The following is a 15,954-nucleotide window of genomic DNA, read 5'->3' on the forward strand; positions in this document are numbered from 1 at the left end:
AGGTACTTCTGTTCAACAGCTGCCTAAAGGCCGGTTTGTAATCACAACCTGCTCGAATCTCTCTCTATAGGCGGAACATCTGAATATTGAAGTTATCGAACAATGCTTCAGTCCCGACGCTAGAAACGAAACTTCTTTGTGCAGCAATGTTACCCTGATAGGAGGGTGGTGGCCCCAAATCCTCCCGGAATGATGCATGTTTCAGACGACGTTGTAGCGTATCCACACGTTATAAGATAGTCGTACTCGAAAGCGGTAACAAGTACATCGTGGAATAATGCATCTTTCGCTGTGGCGTGTCTCGTGTATAAATAGGTTCATGAAACTATACAGGCAAACGGGAGTAAGTAAAGCTTAGGTGAACATCTACTTGAGATAATGAGGGGTTCTCGGACGACTTTGGGGAGCAGCTCTCCTAAAAGACGGAGACTGTTCGTAGATTTTTAGGTAAAAAGGATATGAGTATGGACTCACAATCCCCCAGTTCTCAGGTGGCCGCGGACAAATTTCTGAATGTTGAGTTTTTGTCATATATGCATTAGCTGGCATCTATTTTCAGCTCGTTTGCATTTGTTATACATGATGAGTCACTAGAGAGTATTCTACAAAAAAGCAATTGTCATACCATGTCGGCCGTACACGCGCCTATATTTTTATTGCGAGCATTACAACAGGAACTTTTCCCTGCATTCATTGATTTTTATGTTTTCAATTCTATCAGTGTTTATCTCGTAACTTACACAGAACCTCAAGCGTTATTGAATATGTTTGTTTTCTCTAATTGGCTGTTTAAAGTCGTTTATTAGATTTTGAAAAGTTAAACGTTACGTTTATTTTTAACTCTACCGAAGCACACAGTCGATTTTTTGGTAGTAAAACTTTAGCAGGCTTTTATTGAATCTTTATTAATTTCGGTCATTCTTATGGTAATTACTTACGCTATCATAATCATTATCATGATCCCCGCTCTTCCTATCCGATTCTTCCACGCACAGTCAATTATGTAATAGGCTTTCAGTCTGAATAAACTGATGTGATGCTTAAACCAAAATTCCAGTTTTTGCCCCTTCAGATAATTTATTAGCTTAATATATATATATATATATATATATTAAGCTAATTATTATATTACATATATATATATATATATATATGTAAACGATTTAGCATTTTTCCGTGGTCTTAGCTGCTGTGAATATTGTGATCTTCTTCGTCATCCTTGAACCTTGCTGTTTTTAAATGGTCCTGAATGGTTTTTACAGATTACAAACGTCATTAGCGCCTTGCACCTCTGTCGCCTCGGCGATCTTTAAACGCAACCCTCTTCGTATCATGATACCGACTCACTTTGTTACTTTTCATCTTACAGCTCAGTCAGCGCATGCTTGAAATCTGTCTTCATTCCGGTTGATTTCGTAGAAATTTCGAATAGGTTTTGCACCCCAGAAAAGTTAGCTCTAGCGTAATGACTCAATAGTTAGGTTAGGTAGTATCAGCGATGACTTAGTTGGTGTGGTCGCGTTAGATGACTTCGAGAAAAATACCTCGCTGTGATTACGACTCCTTTCTTCTGGCTGCATTGACAAAAATCATTGGCAACTCAACATTTGTTCTTAGTTTTGCTCTTTCACGTACTCACTTGCTTCACCGATGTTCCCTGCGTACGTGTCCATTCGTCGGTATCTTGACTGTAGTTATTGAGACGTCGCAAGAAATATCCAAGGCAACATCTAATTACTGAACTTAAAACATAAGTTTCTTAACTTAAGCACAAGCAGCGAAGTGACGCCTTCCAAACTCAAGCCAGATAATCTACAGACGTTGGTCGCCATACGTGGTTATTACATCTCCATAACTTACGTTAGAGGCCCATCACTTTCGATAGCATGCTCCATGGAAAATAATATACTGTGTCATTGATAGTTGTTTATTAAAATGGTTCGAGTGATCTTTATCGCTCAGATTAGGCTCATTGCGAGAGGGCTCATTCAATACGTGTATTTTTCTCATTATTGATTTGAATAGTTCACATTGGCCTCATCGTGCACGCGCACGTACACGTTCAGTGTACATTCGTTACCGATGTGTCCGACGATGATAATGCTACTGTCGAATGAATCACTCGACTCGGATTTGTTTTTACTCATAACACTGCTTGATCATTGCCTCTCTTCGATCGTCCGTAGTAATTATTTCTATCATCATAGGCGTTATTGCACTTTCTTACTTGTAATTACTAATACATACCTTGTTGGTGTGTGTGACATAGTAATTCAATTTGTCCTTTTTTTTTTTTTATTACCATCGTAGTTTTTTTTTCATCACCATCAGACATTTTCCACTCAATAATATATACATCGGTCCTTCACTCATTCAAGCATTCGACAATGCCTAATAATCATCCCATTAGTTACTGTCTTTTTTCTCCCACACGGTGCGAACCCCACAACGCGACATCCCAAAAAACACATGTTTGTTTGTTTGTTTGTTTGTTTGCTTACTCAGTAATAGTATTGCGATATAATAATGATAACAATCAACTTTGTTTAATCAATACCTCTGTAATACTAATTAAATACAGCTAGTTATACTATGGTTTTATTAGTAATTACCATCATGTTTAACATATAGTCAACACTATGTGAACGCCTCGTTGATCAATCAACCTCTATATATATAACACATTAATAACGCTCATGATACTGATGTGATAATATGGGTACCGATATGTTTGCGGTTGTCGGGTCTGAGGCGGGCGGCGGCTGAAGTGGGCAGAAAAGCACCGTAAAGGAACTACAATATTTGATCAGCACCTGCTAAATGGTCTTATATTCAGACATGTAGTATTTTCTTGCAAAAGCCTTGTCGCTGCCGTTGGAGTTTTGTCGGCGAATCAGATGAAGCAGAGACAATTGCTTCCTGTGTTTTGTCTTGGCTGGCTGGCATTATAGAAAACAGACACTGTCATTTAGTAGACGTCATCAATATTCACATCGTACTGCAGAATCATAGGAAGGCGCCCATCCGGTGGGCAGAGCTCCGCCATCGCTCTGAAACTTCGCATACGTCACATATGTTTACATAGCCAATGATCCTGGCAAAGGAACGTCGCCAGGCTAACTTGTCGTTACGACCGCCATGTGTAAACGTTGCGAAACTCATTGATAGATCTTATAGGTGTTTGACGTGTTGCCCGAATTAAGCCTTATCGCGTGTCTACCACTGCGAGTTATCTCATTATTTACATACCTCAGAGCTCTGTGCGGGCACGATGAGTCTGACCGGTTTGCAAAATCGAAACCGTCCTACTTGCGAAAATCTTCATGTCGGTCTAGCAAGAGAGTATGCGGCATTTTCCGCAACGTTACTAACCGATGAAACATGATGCAATGCTGCTAATTTTTGCCAGCTCTAGAAGGCCGCGGATTCATCACGGTTGTTGATGCCTGTCGCATACTGTTGTAATGATAATAACTATACTAGTGATAGCAAGCGAATAGTTATTGACTTCTGCACTGGACACTTCACACGCCGAAACGCTGAACGAGATACGGCGTGAAAATGGTCCTCGTGCGCGCCTTGATCTTGCACTGGTTTAATGGTGATTGGGCCCATTCTGAAAAGGCAAAAAGGTTAAAAGAAACAAACACTGTGGATGGCCTTAACTTGCTAGCTATGCCCTTCAGGTCTAATCGCGTTTTAGATCTGCGTAATATTATACATAATGCAATACGCTAGTGTAATTGTGTTTATTTGCCTCGAATAGTTTCTTTTTAACGGACATCCAGCCAAATTGGAACGCTTAGCATTTCCCTATACAGCCGCTGATTCTAAAATAAACACTTAAAAAGCACCACAAATTCACAACAGCTACCTTACACCGGTTCTTTTATAGGTTTTTCCTGCATCACAGTAAGATTAGAACATAATGCCTTCACGGTCGCCTTAAATTTCAGGCTGTTGCAGCTGCGGTAGCGACGGTGAGGTCTGTTCTTAGGGACAACCTCAACGAAATCATAAGTAGCGAAAGATAGCGGGAATAGTGGAATACGAAAATCGGCTTCTTGCTACAACAGCCTTTACTAGGCATAAGCTATGAAGCCACCCGCTCTGTTTAACCACGCCTCTCTTCAGACAACAGCTGTAAAAAGTTGTGAATTTGCAAAAGACCACACGTTGTGCGTCGGCCGCTTTAGATACGACGTTACGGTAATCTTCTAAACAACGGTACAGTGTAAAAGGGGTTAGTACGGTATTGGCTTTAAGATCTGGATTTCGTATTAGCAGGCTAAAAACACTAATCGAACACCCTTTACTGTGATACTGTGAATCAACACGTATTTTTAGAATACGATGACGATTGCTTACACAAAGGGGAGAACCAAAAAAACGATAAATAGTAAGGAAAATAGAGACTGAGCCTATACCTCGATGCAGTAAGCCTGTATAGTATTTCCGTAGAGTGCGCCTGGCCACCAGCCTATCCATTTACGGTATTTTCGAGAGACGAGACAGAAGCCAAGGACGTACACAAAAGGAAAGAAATGAAGAAACTAAAAAAACTTCGGAGGGGCAAACCAGAACGAAATAAGGTTACGTCAAAAAAAAGGGCGCGAAGACTTTGCCTGGCTTCCAGCCGGGCTGCATTATATATTCACTCCATCCGCCCGATATCATGCGTTTTTGTACATTTACTATATGCTCCTCGTGTTTGTGCTTTGCCTCTAAACGGTGCCGCTCTCCAGACCAAGCCTGAATCCTCATCCTTGTAGTCGTCCTCTTTGTCATTGAGTTCGTTGCATTCTTCGAGCATTCACATTTGCTCTCTGGTTCGTTTGCGCTTTCAGAGTTTTATAGTCAGCCTTCCTCTTCCCTGTTCCAGATTTTCCCAGAAGGAGCGTGCAAACCTGCAAATCCCTAGGAAAAGCTATCTTTGAAAGAACCGCTAGCGCCGGCGTTCATTGCCTCTCAGAAATGAGCATCGGATGGTTGAGAATGGAATGTACTTTTACCCCATCAAACCCCTCGTCGTTTCTTCGCTATTGCCAGTTTTACCCGAGTGTCTCCCGCTCTACCTTTTCCATATTTAGCCTGTTGTGTTTAAAGACGCAGAACGAGAGCGATGGCTGCGGAAGGCTCTGGTAAGCTATCGGGAAAGTAATTATTGGAATTGTACGACCCAAGAAATAATGGCGTTAGAGAGTACATCGGCGACGAAAAATTCACATATAATTTTCTTCGACCGCCTTTTAATGACCGGGCATGTTCTTCACCGGCGCACTGAGAGTTTAGCGGAATAGAGGGCCGGTTATGAATGTCTTTGTGAAGAGGAAGCGAGGTACATCGGGCACTGCAAAGCTACAGCGTCAAAAGCTTAAACAAAAATTAGAATTGGGCACGTCAGCGTCGTCATGATCACCGTGGTAGAGATTTTACGACTTATTAGCGAGAGGCGCGCTCGCAATTCCCTATAAAGATGAGTAGCGCAGACTTCGATTATCTCATTCGATGACTGTGGCTGGTTTTTTATGAAAAAAGAATTTTGATGCCGCATTGACATTACTAATTATCTTTTAACAGTAAACTGAGCTTGACGCAATTTCAAGCCGTCCAAGTACCCGGTACACCACGTTGGTACGAGTTAATTGAATGTACATGCCATTGCACCTATTTAATAACATGCCATTATACTTAATTCCTGCCTTTTTAAACTGCTAATTACCTGCATTGTAACAGTTAGATTGTACAACTGAGGTTTAAAAAGCGTCAATCACAGCTAAGTGTAAACTAAATATATACTTAGCGTTTCTAGGCCATCCCGTTCTAATCACTAGGACTAATCGTAGAAAAAATTCAAATTATACCCTAATTCAGCGTACTTTTCAACCACTTTCAAACTGCCTTTGCAAAATTCTTACATTAACCTTAATTATTATATATTAATTAATGTTAATATATTGTTTCGTAGAAAAGGTAATTCGGTATCTAACGTTGTGTGCTACGAAGTATTTTCGCTCTAACTATAAATATATTAAACTTTTTATAAATTTTATATAGTGTTGTAGCCAGTTTTTTTGTTTTGCGAGTCACATTTTAGAAAACATTAACTTGTACATTATGTTTATCGAGTACACTCACCGACAAATTCTTCAGTAAACGTGGCCTGACTGCTTCCGTCGTCCTTAGCGCGCACGCCTTCGTTTTGCGAAGTCGCTTGTGATTGCGTGGAAGGGTCGGGACATTCATCGCCATACAACTGAAACATTCCGTTCGAAAACAGTTTATCTTTACTTGCAATCATTTCTCTATAGTCTAGATACTTGTAGAAATATATACCTAGACGGGATTTTTAGGACAAGTGGTGAGTCAGCAGAAGAAAAATTAAGGGCCACTGTTCTCTTAACGACGAAATTGCAACATTCGTCTATATAGCGTTTAGTAAATGACAATAGTTACAGCATAAATAGATAGATAGAGCAGCACAAACGACTTTAACATTTTACAGTTATTCAAGTAAGATCAGTTTCACTATCGTTCGCTCAAAAGCTATTCCCTTCCTTGACCTTTGCGGTAAACCGGACATTACTGCAGGCTCTCAAGCTGCCGAGCTGTTGCCTGCAATATTTCATTGCTGAACTTAGTTTCGACACACTGCTTCAAAGTGCCTTTGAATATTCAGCTGCGACATTTGTATTTAGTAAGGGTCTAAAGACATAATCGATTACAAGAACTAAATAGTAGCACGTTTATTAAGTTCTCGGTCGTACTCTCGGCTCTTAGCTGAGATTGCTCGGACCTGCAGCGATACTTACAAAAGGGTCCGCTGCAACTGCGACGGCCGTATGCGCAGTATGGGCCGTAGTTGCGACTGTGTCCTGCGTGCCATGTTGACCCACGTTTCCTGCAGTCACCTCGGACATCTGCCGCTGAAGAGCAGCTGCGGCCGAACACGCCTGATTATAGCGGGTTGCATTTGCCGCCGCTGCCAGCCTGATGATAAGATGGCAAAGTTCAATGGAGTAAATACAAGTAATATATGTTTATGGCAGACGAATATATTCCCATACAGGTATATCGTATCGTGCTCGTTGTAATATTATATTATGTCATTGAAGTTACAGATCCACGAGGGTCGATGGAAACTGTGTAGATCGAACAATAGCTCGAGCCCCGTTTCATATTTTCTATTTTAACTAAGCAGAATATACGGCTTGTTGACGTGAACATTTACATGTTGCTCGTGTACATGTAAACCTCCGCGTATACCTATTTTGTAGATAAATCGATGATCATTCTTAATAAGGAAGCGAAATCCGATTCGTTGAGAAGATTTTAAATGGTTAAAGTACATGCAGCTGGTAGCACATATATACAATACAACCTGCACTGTTGTACAGCATATACGAGAAGTAAGGACCCTTTTAATCAGATACCGTAAGTATAGACTGATGAGTATTAATGTCACGGTACGATATGCCGCACGTATATTTCGTCGATAAAGGCCATCGCTCCAAGGCTAACAATCTACAGCTTCTACCTTCCTTCTTCACACCATTTGTGTGGCGGACGGCTTTTTCAAGGCCGAACTCACTTCGAACCCTGATCCCAATGAACAGATCGTGCCTCCAAGCAAAATCAGATCCTTAGTCAGTTTATGTTTGAAAAAAGTAAAAAATTATCTTCTCGAATCAAACTGCACGAACCCAACACCTAGTCGTGCTTCTAACAACTCGGTCCCCTAATGGCTATCATGTAATACGTATATATAAGAGCTTATAGCAGCGGTTCTTCGGAGCTGCCTGTAAAGGTGCGCTATATCCCCTCAGAAAACCAGAAATTCAGATCTTTACTATGGAAAGCGAAAATGTCGTGCTTGTGTTATAAAAGTGTCTAACTTGTCTGTCGAGCATGACCATCTCTTTGACATGGTAAAAGGCTTCACGAATATGTGGCCTATTCAAAAAAATAGGCTAATAAAAGTGCACTTATCAATTGTTTTTCTAAGCCGATTTTTAGATACGAGTCTGACTCTGCATTTCAGAGCCACTGCAGTAAATTTTTTTTATCGACAACAAAATAAATGTTTCAAGCCATTTATTTAGAACGTATTAGCATTGCATCAAAAACGGTAGAATCTGTTGGATATTTCCTACTTGTATTAAGGATGCGAAGCACTGACGCCACCTATACATAAGCACGGGAGGCGAGAACATAATAATACCTAAGGGTGACGTGGTCATTTGGAACGCCATAACACGCACGTCTGTGGTTTACTTAATGCAATGTTTACTTTGATATCCTCTGTTATTAATATCCTGTTACCTTTGTAATTGTTGTTGTTGGGCAGCCACCGCAACGGCGGCTGCTGCCGCCTGAGTGCTCGGCTGGAGTACAGGAAGTCGCGGCAGGAGGCTAACAGGAACCAACCCAGCAGGTACTTGAACCTGACCAGCTCCTATTGGGCTCATGGCGTTGACGGCCAAACTGCGCGAGCCACCCGCACCGGTTAACCTGTTTAGCGTATAGCACGGCAAAAACAAACGTATAGACAATCTGGGTAGAGCGGATTATTTTAGCTTGTTTTTTGGAGCTTGTTTTTATATGGATTATTCTTATACTATACTTTGCAGAGAAATCTGCTGATTCTAATTGAGTCGTCCTCTATATACTTGAAAATTACGATGCAGGACGATCAAATCAGGCACTTCTCCCATTCATATAGTGAGGTCAATAAAGCTAGTGTAAATATTTATGACATAATGTGTTTTTCTGCGAACTATCGCACTATGGCTGGTGAAATTAGACCATCCGTGAAATAATTTTGTCTGTTTTCTGTCCGTTCAGGACAAACTGCGGTTGTATATAAGATGACACCTGTTGTGACCGAGAAGACTGCTAAAAGTCCCACTAACACGCCACACATAGCCAACATGTTCAGCGCAAGGGTACACTGATAGTATACGTCTATTATAGTAGCCGAGCAGCTAATCGACCCCTTTTTGAGGCTAAAACGATATCACTAAAAATCTTTGTTTTCGTTCTGAGTGCTTTTGCAGTGTTTACTGCGCGAACAGAATCACCTATCCTCATGTAACACTCGCCATAACATGGTTGTTGTATTGATTACGTACCCGATTGCAGAAAATGCCGTCACGGAAGGGAACGCAGCTGCCGTTGTTGCTGCAGGCGGAGCTGCTATCACAGGAGAAGTGGTCGCCTGCAAACCTGACGGGGATGCAGAAGAAACACCCAGCGTAGGACTCTCCCGTTGCGAACCCCCTAGGCCAGCTACTAGTTCGCTTGCTTTTCGGCTGTCGCGGTTCAGTAGAGCCAATTCACGAAGTTGGTTTTGCCGGATGTCATCATAATAGTCCTGCAATGTCACGCGGGTAGCGATAATGACGATGACGACCACAACAGCAACACAAGCAAAACATAGACGTATCTCCACAAGGAATGGTGGTAACAGAAAAAGATCGAAATCGTTACCTGTTTGCCAACGAGGTCGGTATAGACACGGGACTGTTGAAGCATTATTAAGTGACACTCAGAAAAGTGGCTGTGTATTTTGTATAACCATCTGCTCTGTGTATTTGGGTTCGTTTCTTGCATAGCGTACAGGTACGTTCGAGCTACCTAGGTTATTGGGCCTACATGAGTTAAACGTGACTGGACATCAAATGTATTTTGGTTACACGATACCTTAAATAGCAACCTGAAAAGACACGGACTTGGAAATTACATGAACAAGGTAGCTCAGATAGCCAGGGCTGTTCCACAGTGTATACGTCATGCGTGGCAGATTTTTAATAATTCATACATACCAAGCATCTTTTAACTTATAAGTGAGTTAAATTATACCTGTTTATATATTCCGAAATGTGGCTCAGTGGTCAGACAATAACGTCAAATGTTTAGATAGGTACTTTGCTATATTACATTGTACGTTTGCGTAATCATCTAAAGTGTTAGCGTTCTTATTTTTTCTTTTACATAATATGGGATAGTGTTTGAAAGCCATTTGACGGCCTAAAAAAGTCTCTCGACGATTTGAAGATCTTTACTATAATTTGATGTTCGGTATTTCATTTTAGTGCAATTTAACAGAAGCAGACAGAAAGTTTATTGTCGAATAATTCATAAATAAAATCTTTGTATACGGAATATCTCTTAGACTAACGGACGTTGATCTAACAGATGTCGGCTGGATAGAACCTCTTCCACGCCAGATTTGTCCTCTGATAGAGCAGCGCGTAGCGAATCTACCCACCAAAGGCATGTCGTAGTTTAGGTTTAAATCTGGGCGCAGTCATACTTCGCTTCGTGTTGGGAGCAAGCATTGCTCAATGGCTTAATGGTAAGCATAAAAGTACGAAGAACATTTTTTGTCCCGTCGCAAAATGCTTCGATCAGTTTATACCATATTTAGTTATCACTGTATATAGTGTAGAGCCAAAATCCAATGCCGCTGATTAAGAACGGGCTATTTGAAATATTGGGATTCTCCGCTCTCAGTCTTGGCATGCGTGATTATTAACCTTCATAACGCAAGCAAACCGCCTAAAGGCGTACTTGCAGGCCATGAAAGGAAACAAATAGAATGGTACCAGTCTAGTTCTGTAAGTTTTTTTTTTCTTTACATACACAACGTGTCCCTCTAGCTCATTCGGTGGCTGTCTCCTGTCAAACTGAGCCTTTCATGCCTCCGATAGTATTTTGTGCACATTGAAGTTTTTAACATTATTAACTATACAATATGAAAAAAAACCTCGTCCATGATATCCCTGAGAAGGTTTTACAGAGATTCAGTGATCTTAGAGATACTAATAATAACTATTTATTTTTACTGTGTAGAGGTACAAGTAGGTGCAGCTGGTATGACGCATTCAATTAATATGACCAACAACGTTGTCAGGAGGTTCAGGCCTTGTTAGGTTTGAAACTCAGAAAAGCAGAAGCCAGTGGATGTTCACCTAAGGGCCGCCCATGGAAACAACGCGGGGGTGCCTGTACATCAAACCCAGCAAGCTCATCGTAGTCTTTAGAGCCGAACATTCCGGCCGGGAGAGCTGCGAAAGGACGAGGCACTGCTAAGCGATGCTACCAATAAAAACCAGCGATGGGTAAAGTAGCGCCAAACCGAAAAATTGGACTACGACCAACGTGTCGGACCGGCTCCAGCAATTGAGGGCTTCGTAAAGCAGATTCTGGAAGCATTGACGAGTGGAGGACCGGCTGTAGAACGCAACGCTTTGAACGAGACGCATTGCAGCCACCCACGAGAAAGATCGCGGAGCTTGAAGGAGGCCAGATCTTGAAGAGACGCTAAAAACTACACAGCGGATATATAGGAGGCTGCAACTCTGCTGTTCCTCTCCCCAAAGACTCTAAGCAGTATAGACATATTCAGGCTAATGGAGACTTCACTAACTAGCCCTTTTTCTGCGTTTCTAATCTATGCAATGCTTAGCATTGAAGAACAACGGATCAGACCGCTTTAGAGGAAGCATATCCGTTCTGTAAGATCATAGGAAATTTTGTCTATCATAGTATAGGAGACCTCGCACCATGTCATTGTCTTGCATGGCTAGCGACTAAGTCCCGTAACGGGTTAAGTCCTGTTGGGTGATTTGAAATCAACGTACGTTCTGCTGGAGAACCCCATCGGTAGGATGAAATCGCTGTGCTCTCATTCTGTCTCTCCTCTGGTCAGCCGAATTCGACCCGCACTACGGCTCCTAAAGACACTATCGTTGCTGGGTGATCAATTCCGACATTCCCACAATATGCACAGAGTTAAATTACCGATATTTTTTCCAGGGATGGAAGAAAAGCATCAGGGCAAAAATAATTTATTGTCAGGAGGCGCAAACATTTGTATTCACATACCGATGACGATAGACCTTACTACCCAAGGTGTGCCTTCACGAACTACAAACGTTAGGTTCTATCGCGACGCCTCGCTGTAGACAAGCTCCTAAAACGTAAACTTCTTCCTATATCTGTCGTGGTAAATACCGAAACTTATGCGCAGCATCTGGTTGAAATTCCCTACTTTATAGTACAGCCCCTCCATCCTCTTCGTAAGCACAGGTCGTTGTTTAACTGTGCTTACAGCTCTGCCTACGTAAAGCCGGCTTCTGTCCTTTAGTTTCGGCTTTGAAGAAGATCTGCCGGAAAACGTATGCGACATGAAGGCAACAATATTTTGAACGGCTGGAGACCCCTTTGATTACCGATGCAAAACAGGCTAACGTACCACAGCCGTTAGACAGCTTACCCAGTTGGCTCGTATCCTCATAAATCACTCCTAGAAGATGCTTGCGTTAGAATATACGATGCCATGCGCGGTGCTTATTTGCCGCAATGCAGGAAGAAGTGGTATTTATACTACGCGATATCCTTCAGCAAGACCGATTTCACATTGCGGAAGCTACCGTAAGGTCTTAAAAACCTATGCAGCAAGAAAGCCGCCGGTCTAGAGCCTGCAACGAGCATATCAAATGTGTCATAGTTCTGGCACCGTGCTAAACAGCACTACTTAATAAATAGTTACATACTGGTACATCCCCGGCTCAGTGAAGAGATGCCAGTCTATTAGCGATCCCTAGGGAAGGAGTAACTTAACCACGTTGTCGTCACAAGAGAAATAGGGCAGGAAGGCGCTTGTAAGCTGGTCTCCAGTTTGCTGACTAAAGAATTGTTACTTAGAAAGCATACACGTCAACCCAAGAGAACACCGTCGGCTTCGAAGAGAACGCTTTACAGAAACAGTCTACTGGTTCCTGATGGCCTGCGTTAATAGAGTACTGACCGCGTCGCGCAATACTTTATACGCGGTATTGTTGACTTGGCGCCCAAAGACAGGGTTATGCTCACGATGACCGAGGTAGGTGTTGCTATGGATACGCTCAGGCTTTTCGCTATGATTTTATAGGAGAACAGGAGGACCATCGGCGAGAGTGGCCGAACCCCTGCCTTTTACATAGACAATTAACCCGGCTCATGGGGTCAAACGAATTCCAGGCATAGTAGGCTCTAAGTCGGCTCCACATGGCAGTTACAAATTTGGGACTAACCGTAAACTTAACCAAAACGGGGACGGTGAAATTCAGAAGCGGAGGCAGGACAGCGGTCACTGATCCTACGCCAATTCGCTTCTTGTTATGTTCACTGATTTATGTTTCGTTCGGGTTGCTGTTTTCCGCAAACGTCGCAAGTGTCACAGAGCACGTCACCAAACATGCGGCAAAACCGCATGGGCAATCAAATTCCCTCGTCGCTTATCTTTCGCGAGCGCTTTCAGCTAATTTTACCTAAAGACGGGTCCTATCGAAACGTATGGGATACACGTCGTTTGAGAAGATCTTACAGTCGAGAATTTTGAACAATTGAATTTCGTCAAGGCCATCTTCCACAAAAGAACACTGGAGCTACACACCGTAACTTAAAATCGTTTTATGTATCCCCTAGCCGACTCGCCTCTACTATCGAAGGACCTATTGAGAAGAAAAATTGGCAAACAGAGGTAGTTTTCTTTTGCTTCAAATACCATGAGGAAGAACGCATAAGAAAAGGAACCGACCAAACAGACATGTTGTTACTCGTTTCGCCGTCCATGGGTCATAGCATAGTTTCTAGACGAAACCTGCTTTCTATGAACACCACTATACATGTCGATGTTTCAGGTACGGCGGAAATTGTGATTGGTATTATGTTTCTTGTTGTCATCTAGGAACATGTTTAGGGCACTCGGTAAATTCCTAAATTATTATTATAAACCCAACAAGGCTCACATAAGCCATATAACGTAAAATGTTTCGAATTATTCTACATTAGATATATATATTGAGATGTTATGCTGCCGACTTGTATATTAGCAGCAAAGATGAACAAACTGATTAATTACTTACGTGTTTATATTGTCTCATATATAGCAGCCAGCACTCGCTTATTAATTAGACAGGGTCGAGCTCTTCCACAACGGTAGATCATTTATCCTTTATCTCTGCACCCTGCTAAAAATCGCTGCTGGTGAAACTGCGGTAGAAGACAATCAGTTGTCGGACTATACATTTTGATGGACGTTCTAGTTCCGCACCTTCTTTCTTCGTGTCCCATGTGTTCCCCTATGTAATAACCTGATTGCACGTTGCTAAAGCAGAGAAAATGTAGTGCCCTTTGTAGGATATGACTCCGAATTTAATTGATGCGACGAAATGATCTTATTTTGGTCAAACCTAGACTGTGGCTAGTAGGACCACATAATGATAATGAGATCTGCTGATGCTTATACTTTTCGCCTCGGTTGTTCTAATAGGATGGCTCATAGGTGATTGGGTTGGCAATGGGTGTTGGCTGCTTGATCGGATCCCGAAAGCGATCGCTGTCACAATATTAGATTGGGCCTCTAGGCTGCGTCGGAGCAGAGAGTATCGGAGAAGGGGTATTCATGGGGCGATAATGCTTCGGGTATGCTCCTCCGTCCGGAAGGACAGGGCTATATGGGAGGGCTGCTTATCATTTCGATCCGTCTCGCCTCCAGTCTAACTATAAGCTGCAGAAAGGGTAAACGACTCCGAACTTTTACAACGAGTCGACTGAGAGGCCTTTCCACGCTCTCTAGTCATTGGTTCAGTGCAAAAACGTCAAAAGAACTTCGGCTAAATACATTGACGTTGATAGAGTTTTTGAATAAGTAAACTGTGCCTTCTACGACACTTAATTTCTCGTACAAACAGGAATATTTGATCGCATTAGAGAACTACTGTGACAGAGTATTATCGAAAACAAAACTATTGGAATTCTCAGGTGGCACCATACGGTAGTAATCTAATGCGATAAAATAGCTGATGGTGGACTTAACAGTATAGAAAGACTCCTAACATGACGTGAAAGCCGTCGTGAGAGTGTCATATAAAAATGTCATCTGCCCGCTTCCAGTTATTCCCTTGTACGAGGCAATTTCCGTGTCGAAAAGTACGTCATAATTTGCTGCGTAATCCGACGTTTAAATCGACACACTAATCAATATTATTTATTGAGCTAGCAACTCTAATCAGTTGAATGTTATGAGTCTTACGGACAAGTCAATATATCAAAATTAACTAAGAGGCTCGCCTCTGGAAAATTTTCGAATATGGCGGCCGCGATTGCTGCCGGGAATCACAGTTGGAGAACGTAATCCGTTAAATATCAACAATACTGTAAACCAAAGTGTTGGAACAACAACGGTAATAGTACATAGGCAGTGTCTGTGCCATGATGTCAGCGTTTTCCCTGCCGAAATACCACGCAGAACAAACACAACTCAAGAGCGCGAAGTAAACTCACTACTATCGCGTATTTTAAATATTTAGTTGACAGAAACGTGATTACGAAGCGATAACAGTCCCGTGAGCAGCAATTGCGGACTGCAGTAACCATAATGGTGGGCAGGCGCTCGAATGCCAAAAAAAAAAAAGTTTGTCTAAGAAAATCCCCTAATCACTAAGCGCCTATTTTGGTGGGTAGAAATCGACGGAAATTTTGGAATGCCCAAGATAAGCTGCTCCTCTTCTTCAACGTCCAGCTGCTGGCTGGATTATTAATTAATGCAAACGCAGCTTCCATCACCAAAATATATCGGCCACTTTTAGAAGTTCCCACCATTACGATACATAAGGCTGTGCAGGTTTCATATGAGATCTATAGCCACTATTCCTAGGTAAGCCTGCCGCTCATATCTGCTATCATCGTTTAGAAGAGAAAATGCTGTTTCTATGGGAGTTGACGCGGAAATTCGTTTAATGAAATAACGGTGCAACAATCAGGCTCACGAGGACAGACAAAAGTAATTTGTTTGCTGAATTCCACTTTAGAATATTTGCTGTAGCCTTAATTAAGCTGATGTCCATTTACTGTATCAGCCCATAGCTGCACCTAACGAAGGTAAAGTAAGTGTGAGGTTGCTCG

At 42.1% G+C, this 15,954-nt stretch overlaps 1 protein-coding gene across 2 annotated transcripts in view; it reads right to left on the minus strand.

The window, feature by feature from the left end:
- Positions 1-622: 622 nt before the first annotated feature.
- The window catches only part of LOC111261876 (uncharacterized), a 68,959-nt gene continuing 53,627 nt past the window's right edge, over positions 623-15,954 (minus strand). Inside the window, exons 5-10 of one of the 2 annotated variants that reach the window (XR_002681261.2) lie at positions 9,132-9,373; positions 8,323-8,511; positions 6,813-6,990; positions 6,139-6,256; positions 3,250-3,616; positions 623-3,056 (exon numbers count right to left, since the gene is read on the minus strand). Coding sequence is in view for 1 of the 2 variants with exons in the window: in XM_022835713.2 (XP_022691448.1) it covers positions 3,525-3,616; positions 6,139-6,256; positions 6,813-6,990; positions 8,323-8,511; positions 9,132-9,373 (819 nt within the window). In the remaining variant the exon portion in view is untranslated. Of the gene's footprint in view, positions 3,617-6,138; positions 6,257-6,812; positions 6,991-8,322; positions 8,512-9,131; positions 9,374-15,954 lie in introns of both variants that reach the window. The other variant, XM_022835713.2, reaches the window with a different exon arrangement.

The sequence above is a fragment of the Varroa jacobsoni genome, unplaced genomic scaffold (genome assembly GCF_002532875.2).
Source record: "Varroa jacobsoni isolate VJ856 unplaced genomic scaffold, vjacob_1.0 scaffold_605, whole genome shotgun sequence".
NCBI classification, from domain to species: Eukaryota; Metazoa; Arthropoda; class Arachnida; order Mesostigmata; family Varroidae; genus Varroa; species Varroa jacobsoni.